The sequence below is a fragment of the Typha angustifolia genome, chromosome 15 (assembly GCF_048772165.1).
Source record: "Typha angustifolia cultivar Huaian chromosome 15, ASM4877216v1, whole genome shotgun sequence".
Classification (NCBI taxonomy): Eukaryota; Viridiplantae; Streptophyta; class Magnoliopsida; order Poales; family Typhaceae; genus Typha; species Typha angustifolia.
In genome coordinates this window covers 22,567,436-22,585,892 of record NC_133253.1, presented here as the reverse complement: position 1 = coordinate 22,585,892, position 18,457 = coordinate 22,567,436, and the positions used below count along the sequence as shown (strand labels likewise).

General features: G+C 38.8%; 4 protein-coding genes across 4 annotated transcripts; 1 reads left to right on the top strand and 3 right to left on the bottom strand.

Annotated features, from left to right (window-relative positions):
* On the top strand, window positions 1-686 carry LOC140778992 (uncharacterized). The gene has a single exon (XM_073123924.1). The coding sequence runs from the start codon at window positions 312-314 to the stop codon at window positions 483-485; it is 174 nt and encodes a 57-aa protein (XP_072980025.1). The 5' UTR covers window positions 1-311; the 3' UTR covers window positions 486-686.
* A 956-nt stretch (window positions 687-1,642) lies between these two features.
* LOC140779746 (ras-related protein RABB1c-like) lies at window positions 1,643-5,378 on the bottom strand. The gene is made up of 6 exons (XM_073124985.1): window positions 5,134-5,378; window positions 4,677-4,816; window positions 3,115-3,197; window positions 2,775-2,979; window positions 2,615-2,683; window positions 1,643-1,956 (listed from the first exon to the last, which is right to left on the bottom strand). Exons 1-6 carry the CDS (start codon window positions 5,177-5,179, stop codon window positions 1,864-1,866), a joined length of 636 nt encoding a protein of 211 aa, XP_072981086.1. The 5' UTR covers window positions 5,180-5,378; the 3' UTR covers window positions 1,643-1,863.
* Window positions 5,379-5,602: 224 nt separating this feature from the next.
* Window positions 5,603-11,951, bottom strand: LOC140777229 (subtilisin-like protease SBT5.3). The gene is made up of 11 exons (XM_073121191.1): window positions 11,816-11,951; window positions 11,621-11,733; window positions 11,448-11,545; window positions 11,193-11,357; window positions 9,264-9,378; window positions 7,600-8,134; window positions 7,415-7,512; window positions 7,051-7,296; window positions 6,846-6,960; window positions 6,541-6,754; window positions 5,603-6,343 (listed from the first exon to the last, which is right to left on the bottom strand). The coding sequence occupies exons 1-11, from the start codon at window positions 11,903-11,905 to the stop codon at window positions 5,793-5,795; spliced, it is 2,340 nt and encodes a 779-aa protein (XP_072977292.1). The 5' UTR covers window positions 11,906-11,951; the 3' UTR covers window positions 5,603-5,792.
* Window positions 11,952-14,258: 2,307 nt separating this feature from the next.
* Window positions 14,259-17,217, bottom strand: LOC140779721 (BTB/POZ domain-containing protein At1g55760). Its single transcript, XM_073124956.1, has 4 exons — window positions 16,738-17,217; window positions 16,211-16,359; window positions 15,905-16,023; window positions 14,259-15,038 (listed from the first exon to the last, which is right to left on the bottom strand). Exons 1-4 carry the CDS (start codon window positions 16,854-16,856, stop codon window positions 14,436-14,438), a joined length of 990 nt encoding a protein of 329 aa, XP_072981057.1. The 5' UTR covers window positions 16,857-17,217; the 3' UTR covers window positions 14,259-14,435.
* Between the last annotated feature and the right edge of the window lie 1,240 nt (window positions 17,218-18,457).

Sequence of the window (18,457 nt, the reverse complement as noted above, 5' to 3'; positions counted from 1 at the left end):
GGAGCGGGTCGGGTACTTTGACGCATCCGTTAACCCGCCCTTCAGCTTATACGTGTCCGCATAAAGTGTGTCAAGTACCAACCACTAGCTCTCCGCGAAAAATCCGCATACACAGGGATCTTCATATACGGCTTATAAAATAAACATACAACCTCCCGCATAAAAGAATCCTCATAACTCTTTCTAGCTCATCTATATATTGAACAAGCGAGAACCCATAGGATTACTCTCCCATCTCCCTCACCTCCCTCACCTCCTCTCATCTCTGTACGCATTCAAGTTCGAGAGGAGGAATCGAACGGACGGCGGAGATGTGCTGCCCGAGCAAGTCGTGCTGCCTTTGCTTGCTGCTGATAGCGCTGATCATCTTGATCGGGTTCGTATTCGGGTTCGGTGTATTCGCTCATGGATTCCACAAGATAAAGGATAGCTTACATCTCGACTACCACGACCATGGCTTCGCCGCACCTCCTCCTCTCTTTTAGTACTCGTTGGTTTCTTCTTCTTCTTCTCTTGTTCTATTCTTGTATATCGTGATAGGGTCTGGGTTGGGATTGGAAAACTCTATGGGGATTGCGGAGTGATATGAGGAGATTTGGGGAGTAGGGTTTGGGATCTGGTCATGTGTTGGGCGGAGATTGCTTGGATTTTACTCGATTACTTTAATTCGATTGGTTTCATTATAATTGTTAGTAGTCACGGGATTCGATCATTGTTGTTATTTTTTAACCACCTGCAAGTTTTAGCTTATTTTCAAGGGACCACCTCTTTCTTTGCATATTTACAGTTATATTTTTGCAAAGAAAAAACTCTCGAGTACCTTATATTCTCTCCCTTTTAGCGGAAAACAGTTGAAAAATATCTCCCTAATATTATGAAAACATTCTGAAAGATCGAACATGAGATGATTACGGAAGTGTTCAAGGAGTTCTCTGGAATAAGATTAAATGTGGGTGGTGATATGCAAAAGGCCTTTTCATTCTGTTATTAATTCAAAAGATATGATGATATGCCATCTGTGAAAAATGGCATTCAAGTCTCTGTAATTAATTTAGATATTCTCATTTGAAATTTGAAGCGAAGAAGGAATATACTAGAATATTGCTTTCGAGTCGGCAACGGTTATAGCTGATCCACTCACAGAGTCATATCTTTGGAAGATTAGTTGGCTTTTGGTGAGCAACTGACCGTTGTTTCACATGCTTTCTTTAAAATTGGAAAAGATTGACGTTTTAACCAATCCACTTTACAACCAAACGTCTGGTCGATCCGTCACAATGAGATATAACGACGAAACCTTGACTTCGAAGCAGTTGGTGACTCTTTGCAACACTTGGACTCAAACCCCACATGAGCGCATGCTATGGATGCAAGTAAAGACTATAGTTGATTGTGATTTAATACTCCCAGGCCAATTGAGCTACGATTGAGTCCACAGATAAATCGACCAGTTCCTGTGCAAAGTTTTAGAACGAGACGTTTGCCATGCATTTTCATTGGAGGAGGTTGCAAACCAATGCTCTTTTGCCTACACGTAATAACATGGAATCAACAACAATGTTATCTGATTACTCTAAGTATCAATCTCTACCATAAAATAAATAAGCACATCCGATTCCCAACAAGATGGAACATTTCAATATAAAATATGCAACTGCTGAATAGTAATTAACAGGGGATTTCATTCGATGTCTGGGAAGGATTATACAATATTTACCAAGCAAACTGCACATTTGATTGGTTCAGAGTACCACAGATGTTGAAGAAACAATTAATCACCACAAAGAAACTATTATCATTGGATAAGCCAGAAGTAATATATAAGGAATCTCATTCACAAAGTCGCAACTATTGGATTGAAGCTCAACTGCAACAGCCGCCAGCTTGGGATGATGAGCCATCCCTCCCTCCAGATGGGCCAGGTATTCCTCCATATCCAACTTTAATTCCATAAGACTGAAAAAGTCACAAAAGCATTAATCTTAGTTTATTTAGTAGATATAAAGTGCTTAGTGATTATCATATGCCAATCTTACAAGTATGGAATACAAGATGTCGTCAAACAGAAGTCAACTAGCAAGACAAAGTATTAGAAAATATTATCATCATGACAGGAAAGTGGTATCAGAGACATGAAAGGTGCCTTCTACTGTAGCGTTGTCATTGAGTGCTCCAACTTAGTCGTTCCTGGATGGACATATCAGAAGCACAATGTCCCATTTTACATGCTTTTCCTTTTATAGAGAACTTGCCAATATTTTGTCATTAAAATTTCCCTAATCCCTCTTATGCATAGAGGTAAGGTTCCTAATGCAAGATATGTGAAGTTCAAGCTACCAAAAGTGTTACTAGAGTAAGTAACACAAGCATTACAGGTAACAACATAATTACATAATCACTTGATCACAAAATACAAACATTAAGATCAACTACATTAGCACCACTACAGTGACCGCCAGTCTTCCATCAAGTGCCTAGGCACCATCTGGACCTTGAACCACCTGTGGTTCTTGCATTTCTAAAACAAGGGGTTGTTGCTTACTGTGAAGCAATGGTGTTCAAGTAGAAAACTGGAAGGAGTTTGATAATGTTTAAACATGGGAGTATAACTAACCTCATTGGAGACATCAAAGACCCCATCCTGGATCTTCCTATATATGGTTGCGGCAGTGCTAATAAATGCCTGCACAGATAACCAATACCAGAATTATGATAATAAAATAAAATGAGAAATTTGATTCCATTATCACACATATAGAACAAAATGCAGTCACCTCCTCCACATTCTGTGCAGTTTTTGCAGAGGCCTCCATAAAGATCAGACCATGCTCTTTTGCAAACTGCTCCCCTTCCTCGGTGCTGACAGCTCGCCGGTGAGCCAGATCGCATTTGTTACCAATCAGCATTATGGTCATGTTAGCATTTGCATGTTGTCTTGCATCTTCCAACCAGCTTGCTAGATGATTAAATGTTTCTCTCCTAACAGTAATTGAAAGGAAAAGAAAAATGAACACCTCCAACAAAACATGCACTTAAACAATTAGGCTTGGACCTTGGAGAGGTTACATTTCCAAGTAATATTTTAATCTAATACACCTGACAGGAACTCAGTACCTGGTGATATCATATACTAAAAGTGCACCAGCTGCCCCTCGGTAGTAAGACCTAGTAATAGATCTGAAGGATTCTTGGCCTGCCTGTTTCATTAAGGAAAACCTTGCATCAGTTGCATGTTTTGATACTTGATAGGAACACTCATTTATAGGTTCATAATATGCCAAGTAGAGGAAAAAAGTTGGAACAAATCCTTCCACAACGGATCAAGAATAAATTAAGATAATCATCTTCAGTTTTGGTTATGGAACAACAGAAAGATGACACGTTCATCAAAATGCACATCATGCTGCAGCATGTAGTATTAAGCTCTTATGATTTAATTAAAATTCTTCATTCATATTAGTCTTTGAAATAGATAATAGCACAATATGGAATGTATTTTAAATTCTAAATTGTTGCACCTAATTCCAAAAATACATGTTCAATAAGTTTAGTTTTATATTAATAAGACTTAAGAGATCGATCAAGAAGAATATGAATAGGGAGAAGTGCAAATTAGCAAAAGCATTATACATTACAAATTAAAATCAGTATTTCATTACAAGAAATAGGACACAAAAGTGGAAGCTCCAATATCTCTCCTGTCCAACAATCATCTTCCATAAAACTGCCAATTCCCCAATCCAGCAAAATCTATGGTAGCAGACTTGTAAGAAAATTTTTGGTCTCTAAGTTCTCGGTGTTAACTTGCTTTTAGAAATGCAAAACACCTTGTTCCAGCTTATTTATTTGCATCTACACAAAGATGACCATTGCCTCTATCTTCTCTTGCTTCTGATTGCTACTCAGTTAGGCTGGTAGCCAAGTTCTTGATCTGAACCAACTGCTTGGGGTCCTTGGTTCACCTTTGAATCTCTAGGCGACTAAACTCTTTGATCACTTGGGTGCTTCTCGGCTAAAGCATATATCAAAGTTTCTCTTGATCTACTTTAATCATGCATTCTGCAATGTATATTATTCCTATTTATTGAAGTTCAACACTCAATCCTGTATACGTTTGTGTAGTGACTCCACGATGTAGAAAATGACTAAGAATTCCATATAGCTACAAAATAGCTTATATGATCTACATACTGCTGTAAAAAAGTGAAATTAGCCCTTTAAGGTCTTTTATTCAAGAAAGACCCTGGAAGATCTTTATGAAGATTACCCCCAGCAAACACCTAGAACTAGAAGGCCGGAATCTGAGTAAGTTGGATTTTAAGGCTCTAGGAAATGAAACAAGATGTGGCTCAATATATTTCAATTCGAAAATAGAACATTTCAGCAATCCTCATAAATTTGGTCATAATTTTCTTAATCTTCTTATTCCTCTATTTGAAACTCATGTTTATCAAACTAACTATACATGAGAAAGAAAAGGAATACATCTCACAAAGAGTTGAGCAAACTCGCAGGGAATTTATTCGTTGATTAGCAAGCAATATCAACTCTTCTTTTATGGAAGACAAAGGAATTAAAAAGAGCCATACTTTGGAATTATTAGCTGTTGCAGAGTAAGCAATAAATCTAAATGCAAACATCAATTCCAATAAAAGGTTAGGAACATGGAAACCAACCGTATCCCAAATCTGCAACTTGATGGGTTTGTTTTCAATTGTGATCATCCTAGCTCCGAATTCCACGCCAATAGTTAAGTCATGCACAGGCTGGAACCTCTTATCGGTGAATTGCAAAAGAAGACATGATTTTCCAACTCCTGACCAAAAAGAGTAGAAACCATCACGATCAAATAGAACAGACAACAAAACGCAGGATCACAACACTCAAACTTTCCAACAATAAAGGCATATTTTAATCCATCCCTACGGATTAAGAAAAAGATCCACTATACCAGACACAGATTGACAGATATATCACCAAAGACCTAACACCAAGAATAGAAGAGTTATCCCAAATTAATCAACCCAATTCACACCAATTTCCAAACAGATCAAACCATAAAATCGATTACAGGATGAAGCCCTAACGTTTCCGAAGAGATCAAAACAAGAAACCGAGGAGAGGAAACAAAACCTGTATCCCCAATAATGATGTACTTGAAGAGATACGCGTACGACATCTTCTTCCGATCTTTTCAACGAAAAATCCAATCCAATAACCTCCCTTCCGATCGAAGAGAACGAGACAAGGAATTTTACAACGAAGAAGAAGAAGAAGAGAAATCTGAAGAATCTAGGAGGAGGGTGAGTTGGGTTTTCCTTCTTCGAGAGAAGCGTAGACGCCTAAAAACCTCTCTTTTCTTTACTGGCGCTTCGCTGTCTCAACGCGCCGACCATAATTGAGAAAACCCACGAAGGAAGGCAAAGCCCATCGTACAACTCGTCCGAGTCCAACTCGTCCGAGTTAGTGTTAGTTTAATCGTTCAAAAAAAAAAAAAAAAAAAAAAAACCTCCCTCAGTTTATTCCATTTTAACCCTCAATTTTTCTTCTTTACTTGTAAATTCCTCAAATTGTAAGGATTATTTCTGGATAGACAGAAGATGAGACAACATTGTTTAGAAATTGGAACACTAAAGAATCACTTTGCCTTTTATTGCTTACAATTGAAGTGATCATCAATACATCTCTCTTCAACAAGTCTGACAAGATTTGCCATCAGATTCATCTCTTATCCATCTCCACAACCTAATCCAAAATTTAAATGAGGAAGAAGCAAATGCCGTGGCACTATATCAAGGCTTATGTCCTATTGCTTTCACCACAATTGGACTCCTTACGTGGTGTTTCCCATCTGACCATGTCATCATACCAAAGACATAACCTCTGTTAGAATTCCTCTGCTTAGCCTTTAGGGTAATCCTAAACTTCTTCTCTTCACCCATTTTGTCAAATTTGAGGCTTGATGGCTCCACGGTCACAGATACACCTGTTGGCTGCTTCACACGAACTGTGTAAGTGCTTGGTATTCCAACATTTCTCACTGTTCTGGTGACACTAAGATCACCTGATAGATTAGGAACAGCTATAGAGGGGTAGTTAAAGTCTTCAAGCTTTGGAGGTTTAGCTGGGCATTTGTAAGGTTCGATGCTGAAAGTTGCGATTTGGGTCGAGTTGTAGCCCAATGCGCATAAGAAATTCAAGTAATCATCGGTGTTTAGATCGTAAATGAGACCGGGATCCATGGCGCGGTTAGGTTGGACGTGACCAGAGCCATAGCTGAATGGAGTTGCCTTCAGAAAGGATGAGTTGTTCATAGGCTCTTGTATGTTGTCTTGAATTCTTGCTGCATAAGAGGCAAGGCAATGAAGCATTCTTAGATTACTGTATGCATGCTGATTGCTGAACTAGTGCTCAGAAAAACGAGATACTGATGGTAATGAAACATGCTCAGATTACTCAACAACCAGATGTCACATTAATTATATGTATGCATGCTGATTGCCGATCTAGTCCTCAGAACAATGAGATATTGATGCTTACCACTAGTCATGATAGCTGACTTGATTGCTGAAGGACTCCATTCAGGGTGGAGAGCTTTGAGGAGGCCGGCAATGCCCGCGACATGAGGGCAAGACATGGAGGTTCCGGACTCCGAGTTGAAGAGAACGCGGCGTTCATCGAAGGCAAGACCTGTAGGTCCTGATGCACCGGTATAGGCAGCAAGAATACTAACACCAGGTGCAGTGATATCAGGCTACGAAGAATGAGCAAGAAGTATCAGTGAGACTATTGGAGCAACCAGGAGTTTATGTAGAGCAATATAAGAGTTCAGTTTCATTGTGAACCTTGAGGATCTCAGGGTTGACGGTATTTGGCCCCTGAGAAGAGAAAGCAGCCATGAAAGGTGCTGGTTTCGTACCGATCTTTGTTTCTGGAATCGTGATATACCCAGATGCCGATCTGCACATACATTATTGATCCATTATCTAATTGGTTAAAATTTTGAGTCAATTGCTTTTTAATGAACTAATAGCTGTGGAAGGAACATGCTTGGTGGAGTTGAGGTAGGAAAGAAGAGCAAGGCCATCTGAATAACTGATATGGGTCGCAGGAAGAACATGAGCGTCTGCAATGATCTCGTTTCCGGTGGCTTCGTCGTTGGCTAAGACCATCCCAAGGCCACCAGCCTGGTGAACAACCTCTCCCTTTGCCACCCTTGCATTCTTCCCACGAAGGCAAAAAACTATCTTTCCTTTCACCTTTGCAGGGTCTAGAGATCTCAAAAGACATAACTTTCTGCAGATTCAAACAGAAGAACGTATAGAATTTTATGCGGATAATAATGGACATTAAGATCCCATATATATATACGGCAACAACTATGGAACTAAATTTAACTGGAGTTCACTCTTACGCTTCATGCTCTGTTGTATTGGAAGCTTTAGCTTCTACAGAACTAATCATGGGATAGTACTCGTTCCCTGGAAGGCTCATGGGAGAAAGGCTTTGTCCCTAAAATTTCACAAAACAAAAACGATTACGACCAAAATATAGGCCAACATTAGTGTGTGTGTATATATATACCTAGTGAATACTAACCTTAATTTGCTTCTTATTGCCAAGTGAAACATAAGCAGGAAACTCTCTATCAATTGTGCTAGCTCCAACTGTAACAATCCACGGTGCAGTGTTTGATACCGAGCCCGAATCGGGCCCGGAATTGCCAGCCGAACACACCACTGTGATCCCATGCTTGACTGCATGAAACGACCCAATTGCTACCCCATCCTTAAAATAATCCGTCGGCCCACCGCCGAGCGACACCGAGAGGACGTGCACACCATCGTCAATGGCCGCATCAAAGGCCGCAAGTATGTCAGCGTCGAAGCACTCGCTGCCATTGACCGGTGGCCAGCACACCTTGTAAGCGGCGACACGGGCGTTAGGTGCACCGCCCTTCGCCGTGCCATTGCCATAGCCAAATAGGTTGGCACCCCGCACGAACCTGCCAGCGGCGGTGGAGAGCGTGTGGGTCCCGTGGCCGTCGGTGTCTCGCGGCGTGCTCGACTCCGGGCTGGCCGAGCCGGCCAACGATTGATAGCCCTTGTTGAAGTACCTGATTCCGATCAGCTTCCTGCGCACAGCAGCATTTAGACCGTCAGATTCATCATGATCATTGGTGATGGATGGTCAGACAGACAGACAGACGGTTGACACAATTCAGATGGCTCAACGGTCATTTGTAGAAACGGTTGGTCAACTTTAAAACGGTCTTCCCGGGAAACGCGTATTCCGTGAAATGCATCTTGAGGAACTTTTAGCGGTTGGTCGGGCTCCCGGTTCAGGATTCTCGGGAGTGGTCCTCTTCTTCGTAAGACTAAATAATTTTGCCTTCTATATTTGTTTATTATTCCAACATAAAAAGATGGACTTGCAGAGTTGCACATAAACGTAACATTTTGAGAAAAATATATTCAAGTACCACTATTTTATTATCTATGTTTCAACCCTGTCGCACCCACACTCTGAGGACACTAAATTTGTTGACTAAATCCAAATTAATCACAGCTAGGTGAGGACAGCATTATTGTAACATATAAGAAGAAAAGCTCCAAAGTTTTTTGGAAAGAGGCCAAAAAAAGTAACGTAGAGTTGGTTGCTAGTCTGGCCAAGCATCTGCCAACAATCCTAATAACCAACACGTTAGCAGTCTTTTTTTTTTTGAATTTTTAATTTTAGAAAACACGTTAGCAATCTGAAACGAAGCAGAAGAGGCTGTCCTTTTGCTATGATACAATCAGAGAAAAAGGAATGGGAGCAGATGGCCTGCAGCCTCGACTGCAGCAATTTCCTACACTCCACTCCTTTAGATTGTACATTAGAATTTACAATTGACAGTCTTTAGTGGGGGTAAACGATAAAGTTGAAAAAAAAGGTGAAACATAGAGTGAACGAAAAAAAGAAGAGAGAGAGAGGCTTTTACTAAAGCGATCGACCCCACTAACTGAAGAAAGAAATAGTGCTACGAAAGTCATGCTGGAAACTTATAAGAAGATAATGCCCATTTAAGCTTTATGTGTGTGTGATGTTAGTCCTATCTAGGTGGCCGTTTAGTGCTTCAAACTCGAGTTCATCAAAGAAAGATAGGTGAAAAAGTTATCGGATTGCAGGAAAAAATGCTGGAGCTGAGGGTTTGCATCCAATGTGCTGCAATAGAGAGAGAGAGAGAGAGTGGTGGTGGAGAACAAAATGGACAGACAGACCTGTTGCAACGAACTTTGTTGTCAATGTCAGACTGGGTCTGACAGATTCCTCTCCAGTTGGACGGAACGGGGCCAATTCCTTCATCTCTGAAGCTTTCTGATTCCGGCCATACACCTGCAAGGAAGCCAGAGAGGAGGTGATAGAGATTTGACGATGGACAAATGGTGGAGGGGAGGCCTCCCAGCTGTTACCATGTGCAACAAGTGCCTTAGTCAATGGTACTTTTAGTCATCATTGAGACGTGATGGGTTGGACTTTGGTACGCCCGCACTCTGCCAAATGCCATTCTGAGGTCAAACGTGCCAGGAGACAACCCCTCATGGCTTCCATTCCATCTCTCCGACTTGGCTCAAAAGTTTGTTGGTGGAATAAAAATAACTTTATGCACGCTTTAATTCAATCTATATAATATATATATATATATATATATATATATATATAATATATATATAAAAGAAGGTCACAACTGTAATCTAATAGTTTAGCGCAGCTTCTCATGTACCTTATATAAGGGTGAAAACGGGTCGGATTAACTCCGATCCGACCCGCTATCCGATTCGACTCGGATCGGATTCAGATAAAAAAATTTTATTCAACTCGGATTCGGATTCGGATATGGATAGAATTTTTGAAAAAAAATCGGATACGGATTCGGATACGGGTCTGATAAATTTTTCGGATTCGGATTCGGATTCGGATTCAGATACGGATATCGGATATCCGTTTACCCGCATATTTTTTTAAATGATTTACAGTTTTTAGTTTGCTTATTTAAATAGTAAGTATTAATATTATTACTAATAATACATTATATATTATTTATAGAGATTAATTTCTCTAATTTTATATATTTGATATATAAAAAAATTATTTGTTGTAAAACTCTTAATAATTTTGTGTTAATTATATTTAAATAAAATATTATAATTATTTAAAATTTAATCAATACTCGTTTAAGATCCAATCATTTATCCGAAAATTATCCGTATCCGTTTAGTTAAGATATGGTTTTAAATTTTGCTATCCGTCCAATATCTGTATCCGAACTAAAAATACGGATCCGGATATAGATTGAATACTATCCGATCCGTATCCGATCAGTTTTCACCTCTAACCTTATATCAAGATATTTGTTTTAGAGAGTAAAAACTTTCTTTCCAGTTAAACTGATACTATTAGTATTTCAAACTGGATATGTTAAACACGTGCATCTTTAACCATTTGAAATAAGAAGTGTTACAGGAGGTCACCAAAGTAATCAAATGGTTGAGTCATATTAATCTACATGCATATGATTTATGTCCATTATGACTTGTTTCTTAGAATGGATTGCCGAATTTTGTCTAACTAGATGTAAATAATGGCTAATCCTTTTGTTTATGGCCTATATTAACTTAGGAATTCATGATCAGTGTAAAAGAAAATTTGTCAATAGGATAGATTATTCATTTGGGAATTTGAAATGGGAAAAAAAAATTTATTTTACTGTTCAAAAACTCAAAAAGTGCCGCTTCTTACATGAGGTAAGAGAACAAGTGAAGCTACCAAGTCAAACAGATTTAATATGCCAACTTGTTGCTTGTATGGGTGTGAGACATGTTTCAGAATGCAACAGTATCTTCAAAACCACTTCAATGCAGCAGAGAGAGAGAGAGAGAGAGAGAGAGAGAGAGAGAGAGAGAGAGAGAGAGAGAGAGAGAGAGGTTTTAAACATATATCATTATGCACAAAAAATGGCCGAAGAATTATGGACAAAAAATGGCCGTTACTTTTGATGAGCACTTTTTAATGTCCAATAAAGGGGTCACCTAAAAGCTAAGAGGTTCTAGCTGAACTACATATTTCGAGATGTTAGATTAATAAGTGAGGAAGAGCATAGAATAATTGAAGCATAATAGAAAGGGAGTATCTTTGTGCATGATAGGTACCAGTATCAAGGTTTCCAATGATGACATCTTCTCCAAACTTTGCCTTCGTCCAAATGGAACTCCGTGGGATTCTGCCGTTCTTCTCCAGACCAAGGAAATCCCACGAACGGGTTGTGTGCAATTTGTGCCCTCTATTTGGAAACACAGATATGACCCTTGGATTCTCTACAAAATGATCAAAGAGAGCCATGTCAAAGAAATAAGAAGCAAAGAAGAACAGGGACCCAAACAAATAAATGTACTAAAATTTCTCACTTGATATCTCCATTGCTTCCTCTTGTTCGAGGTTGGCTGCGAAGCCATTGATGTACTTGGTGTATGAGTAAAAGATCGCATCTTGGGCCTTCTCCTTGCTGCATTAGAGCTTGAAAATATTACCACAGAGAAGGAGAAGAAGGACTAAGTTGTGTTCTGGGAAATCTCTTTACCTTCCTAAGAACGAACCAAGAAACTCATAGTGGGAATCCACGACTCTCTCGTGGGAGGCCGAAGAGACCTCTTCTGAGCCATGAGAATGGCCTCCAAAGTAGACAACATAAGACTGCAGCATAAATGGAGAGACCCACATGAGATTTGCGTTCTAATCGTAAGATAGCCATGAAAAAATCTTAGACTTCAGGTACCTTTTTGGCAGCCAAAGAGGGTCTCTGCAGTAGAATAGAGAGGAGAAAGAGCAAACAAAGGGAAATAAAGCTCTTCCTTTGAGAACCCATCACTCCTTTTGCTTAAATTTTTCTTTTTTATTGTTCTCTTCGGATGGGTTACTGTGTTGGGGGGGTGGGGGGGTCTCAGTTTATAAGGCCACGGCTGGAATAGATGACCCTTTTTGTAACAGAAAGTAGTGGGGGAGACTGGGAGCTTTCTGTTTCATAAAAGCCACTTTGCTAAAAAGAAATTTGTCAGAGATAAAATTTAATACGAGATAAGATTCATAGATTGGGTATCCAAGCAGTTGAAGTGTGAGCCGCTTCTTTCCTTTCTAGAAGAGTTGGCTAGACTTGGTGCTATGAAGGTGTACAAGGAAAACAAAGGTGAAGCTTTTATGACATAATAGCGAAAATAATCATGTTAAGTTCCAAAGTATTGGATGATAAATAGAGAAATATGAAGTCTGAACTAGTTTCAATGAATTGGTAGTGCCAGGAAAAAGAACGTTGATGCTGTCTTTGGTGTTGGTCACTTTGAAAGTGCTCCCCTATTGCGATCTTTAAAAAAAAATTCATTATTGGGCCAGAAAGTGGGCCGATCACCTCGACTAATGTGTGTTTCTAGTAGATATCTATCTTAAGATAACATTCAACTTGCATGAATCCAAATTATGGTCTTGTATGTTGATGTGTTTTCTTGTCAATTGCTATGTCACAGATCACATCATATAACTATTTGATTTAAAGGTTGTAGAAGAGAGCATAGTAGTGGATTTCTTTTAACCTTTCCAAGAACCATACGCTTCAATTAGGTGCTTAAACAGCATCAGATTGATTCAGAACTGAATAGAAAATGATAAAGAGTAGTTTACCTGGTATTCAAATTCATATTCTTATTGTAGGTCCAGATAGTTGGATGACAAAAAATAAGTGGACAGGTGCTTGCTGTTCATCAAAGAATAAGATTCCCGAAATTTTCTCTTTGCTTTAGATGGGATATATCATCTGAATAAGAAAACAAGTATGAGATGTGCATTTGGCTATATGCTAAAGTAACAACAAATGGACATCAAAAAGCTTTTCGATAGTAATAATCATATAATCTCGGGATCACTTGTCAAATTTTAGTCTTTTTGGTTAAGCACCGGGTATTGGTACAATGGTTGTGAATTTGGAAGAGAGATCCATTTGGGTAGAAATAGACTCTGTCACAGTTAGCTGCTAGCTTTGATTAGTTCTATAACCTCTGATACTTTTAAGCTATTACATTCTTCAAATGTTCTGTCGAGAGGTCAGTGGATGAAGAAACTTTCTAAAGACTGGATGGTGACACACTAGCTAATCTTAATCAGAACTATCAGAACAAGTGTCATTTATTAGATCAAATGGGTAGGTGAGAAATGGTGACTCAAATTTAGCAAAAATTCTGGGGAAACTTCTGGAGATGACACACTATCTTATTACAGTATTAAAAATGTAAACTATGTCATCTTTTGTAATACTATGATATTAGCGTCTGAAAAATATTTGGTTGGATATGCCTTTCTATCTATTTATCTTCATCGCAAGATACCGAATTTCTGAAAATTAGCAAGTGACAATGTTCTTTATTTGATCTGTGATATTTGATGATATGATGTAAGAAGCCTTTGCAGATGACAATCCTGTTAAAGAATCACAAATTTCTCTGATATTTATGATACATCAGCTGGATCATTAGATGTATATGTTTGTCAAAGTAGCTAGTTCAGAATTCAGCTGTTATCACTATATCAACAAGAAAACATCATTTATGTACGCTGATAATATTGACTAGATGATGAAATCAGAAATCGCCAAATATTTCAACTTCTGTGTGATTGGTGATGTTTGCATGGAGATATTTTTCCCCTCTAATGTTTTGGATGCAAAAGATGTTGGCACTAAAAGGGATTAAAAAAAGAAAATCTGACAGTAATTTCAACAACTAGAGGGAAATTAGAGGCCTGCCTGGGTCACTATCTTGTCAATTTTAGTTGTCATGCGACATTTGTTAGGCCAGTGGGAAGGTTTGAAGATGTTTTTGATACATTTAGCAGAGGACATTGTCTTGTAATACCAAGGAGAGAGCATTATCTTCTACATTTTCTAAATAAGCTCCTCTATGGTGACAGTAACTGATCGGGCAAGGGCAAAATTGAAAGCATAGTAAGTCCTTTTCTTTTAACTACCAGTAGTACCTGCATATAGGAACCCTTTTAAGCATTTTTGCAGCTCTTTTAACAATTCAGATATTAACTACAACAAAACAACCAAGCTTTTAATCCAACACTTAAGTCAAATTTGATGATTAATAAATGAAACACGACATGCAAGATAAAAGAGAAAATATCAGAACACAAGGATGATGCATGAAAAATGATGAGTTTTCATTATAAAATAGACAATGGATAGTTTCCTTCAATCAACTTATACATATACATCTTGAACTAATGAATGCACCCCCTTCATAAGAACAAATCCTGTACAATCTGTTTGTCAATCTATTTACAGTGAAAACCCACACAATTGTAACACAAATATTTATAAATATATATTATCTTTCCTAACAGGATATTTAGAAACCTTTCCAGGCTGCAAGAACCTCATGAAAGATTTCAGCTATGAGTTCCCTATCGGCATTCTGAAGGAACACATTGAAGTCATCACGTATCTCATATATTTTTCCAAAGTTCACCAGGTATCTCATGCAGCTGTTCTTTAGCTTAGGCAGGCGATAGAGATATGCAGTCTGTAGTCTCTCGAGCACATTCTTTGTATCAATGTCATCTAAAAGGCTATCATGGCATGCCTCTTTTAGGTCACAGATGTCATACTTATCTGCAGCCCGGAGAAGGGCAAGCCGATGAGTGAGGAATTCATTGGCCTGGAAATTTCCATAAATGTAGTTGAGGAAGGCCTGGCAAGCATCAAAGGACATATCAGAGATATTCACTGTAGACAGTTCTTTCTCTTTGAGATTGTGGGAGAACATGCTACGGAAGACAGGAGATCTTGTAGCTAGAACAGCACGGTGGGCAGCAATGCTGCCGTCCATGGCATTGATTGTGATGTCAGTGTGGATACCCTCTGATAGCATTCGGCTCAGGCAAGATAAAGCAGTACAATTTGAGTACTTCTTAATATGTTGACTGGTCCAGATGGAGGCTGGTTCTCCACCCTGTGTTACAGAACAAGAATTAAATGAGACAGTGCATATTAAGCTTTCTTCTACCAGCTGTGCAACACTAATCAATTTTCCAGGTGATTAGTGGTGCGTTGCTTCATAGAAAAAAGAGCTCTGCTCTTGAATGACACCGAAAATGAAAAATGCAGTTATAGAACTGCTGGAATACATAGCAGGAAATGCACTAGGATTTTAATTTGAGGCAATCAATAACAAATTAATCTACAATTCAGTAAAACTACATAGATGGTATAAAAGATGCCAAATTTATGCTAATACCAGCTAGAATGAGAACCCCAACTACCAAATTTACAGGTTTATCGACCACTAAACATGTAGTGATCTGAAATATTGCAGCATTAAATCCAAATTTTGATGTAAAAATTATCTCTAGATCCTGATACTGATATAGTTTGTGGTGGAAGGACATAGATTAACTAATAAATTGGAAGTTGCAACCGACTCTTGGAGCTTCTCTATTTGGTGCATTAATCAGGTTTAACTTGATTAAAGATCGAGAGTAACTTGATGTCTTCACTAACTAAATGCTGTTGATATATAGTTCCTTTACTCACTTCTTCCTGCATTTTAAATATGTCTTCTCTTTTGACCTTCTCTCTGCAAACTTGAAGATGGCAGTTTGCAACATGGAGCAGTTAGAAACACTGAACACAATAACTGTGAAATTTTTATTCTTGGTAAAAAGTTCTGAGAAGAAACTAGAGAGACTTTGCCGTGTAATCCATATGTATGCAGAACTACTTTGGAAGCTTGGATTTCAGGTAAAATTATTATGACGAGAGAGAGAAACAACTCTGTTACACCAACCATGTAAAGAAGAACAAGTTAGAATTTCTTACAGTTGGTGGCAGAGTCTTTAGATCAAGAAACTCAACGTCAATTACAAGTCTGCCAGTAATAAGTGTATCAATTGCCCATACAAAATCGTCGTTGCTCTTTAGCTGCTTGTCACAAATTCCTGCACGTACGATGGATTAGTTAGCATACCGCATCACAAGATCTTGCTATCCCAAAGTTTTGTCAAAGTCCATTTAAAGTAGTGAACATGCCAAGAAGAACAATACCAAACAGAAACCTCAAGAATTGGAAAGTACATAAATAGAAGAAAGGACAAAGAAAAACAGAGTGCAGAAGAACACAGAGACCTGGATGGACTAGAGTTTTGCGAGTCGGAGAAGAGGAGGAGACGAGCTTGATGATGAAGGAAGCTATTGGGGGTTTATCTCTTGTCAAGTTTGAGACCTCTGGATAGAGCTTCACGTAGAGTTGTTTATTCCTCTCCACTGTTAGATGCCTTCACAAAAAAAAAAAAAAAAAAAAAAAAAAAAAGAACACCAAAAACTTTTAGCTAATCCTTGTAGTTATTTTTTCAACAGTTTAGTTCAACACAAGGTAACTTCCTATGTGATTTCCTAAATCAAAGATGAAAACCATGTCTAGCTCTTGCAAGATCAAATCTTTACAAGAAAATCACAAGCCCAACTCACAAGAAGGAGAATACTCAGAAGAAACTAGAAAGAATCCAGAATAGAGTCAAGAAAGAATCTTTTTCTATTCATGTCGGAACTTCCAAAATCGGATCTTTTTTCGCTTCCCCAAAGAAAGACAGCACCTTGATGAAGATTTAATCAGAGCGAGTAAAAATTTCGACAGTAAAAAAAGACATCTATACCAGTTCCAGAGACCCATCTTGAATGGATCGGACTTGCGATAAGTGCAAGAGGAAAGCGCGTCGATCCTCCATTGTGCAAGGCGCGGTGTGGTCTCCACCCGGTAAGCCGACTCGCTCATCCCGGCCGCCGACGAAGACGCTGCTGCTGCGATGGCTGCAGTGACCTCATTGATGCAATCCAAGAGCCCCGATAACTCCCCCGGCTTTCCCAGGATTACTACCCCTTCTTCCTCCTCCTCTCCTCCTTTCGTACATCAATAACAAGCAAAAGAACAAGAACCTCAGTACTAGCTAGCGCTAGCCTCCAATGGAACTATGGAAGAGTGGCTCTCTTATATTGTTGGATTAGTTAACAAGGGAGACCAGCACGCAAACGCTACAGGGGATGAATTGCTTCTACGCCATGGAGGCTGAGACAAAGAAGTTGCTCCCTTGGTTTTATAAAACAAACTGGTAATAAAAGAGAAAGAGAAAGATGGTTCTTTTATTGGCTTTCACTCCACTCCCAATGCTTTACAACTTTATAGTCTCCAGAAGGACAGAACCGTCCATTTAGTTATATTTTCCATTGTGTTGCTCTCTTATTAGTCCAAGTGGCCTAAACATTATTAGCACACGATTACTAGAATGCCCCTCACCTGTCTTTCTTAGTTGAATGGAACTTGGAAGGTAGGATTAATGGGAGTTGTTTGATGTGGATTAAGGATTAGAAGAAGGGGGAACTCACTTTCAGGTCTGCCACCTGCCAGTGTGAGTCAGATACCCTCCGGGTAAGGGGAATTGTAGTTGGAATGTTAGATATGATACAAAAACAAAGATTTCTGTCATGGTGTTTATAATTAAGAAGGTGACACTCTAACTAAAAAAGAGTACATTAAAAGGGCTTCATTAAGATTTAAACGTTATTGATTTTCTAACCTTTTGGATTGGATGTAGTGGGCCGGAAGACTGGAAGTGGGAGTTCCTCCCCACTTTTCCGAATGAGTTGAACAAGAGAAATGAATTCATTAAAATTTTGCCAGAAAGAAGAGGAAACAGTGGGGTTTGATATTAAATTTATCTAATCATGTGGATGCAACAAACTCATTAAGACATTGGTTCCCTAATTCCACCACAAATATTTTCTATTTCTCCTTTTTAGAGAAAAAGACACCTCTGGCCCCAAAAATATCAGGACTCCGGATCCACTGGCCCTCCTAGAAGATTCAATGGATCCAATGACCATAATGGTAGTTTTGTCATCTCATTTGTAATTAGTAAAGAAGTGGGTAACAGGATGCTATCTTGGGGCCATTCATAATATGATAAGAAAAGAAAAATACATTATTTAAACAACTAAATTATACATCATGCATCCTCCCTTGTATTATTCTTTGTAGATCCCAGTAGGACAAGAAAAGTATCTGTAGGATTCCACGTGGGCCCATCCCATCCCAATAGAATCTGTAAGCATTTCACAAGCACAAGCAACCGATTATCCCACCAATCCCACCAACAAAAATCCATATTAAAGAAGATGGGCCCCAGTGCTATGTGCTAGTCTTCGCTGTGGGAATGGGATCCCATAGTACGCAAGATAAGCATCAAGTGCATCATATATTTTTATAGGAAGGATAATTTTTAATAAATTATGAGGTCAGAGATTAATAGTATGCTAGACAAATGAGTTACATTCTTTTTAATATACATAAACTGGATAGCTGAACTAATCTTTCTAAGA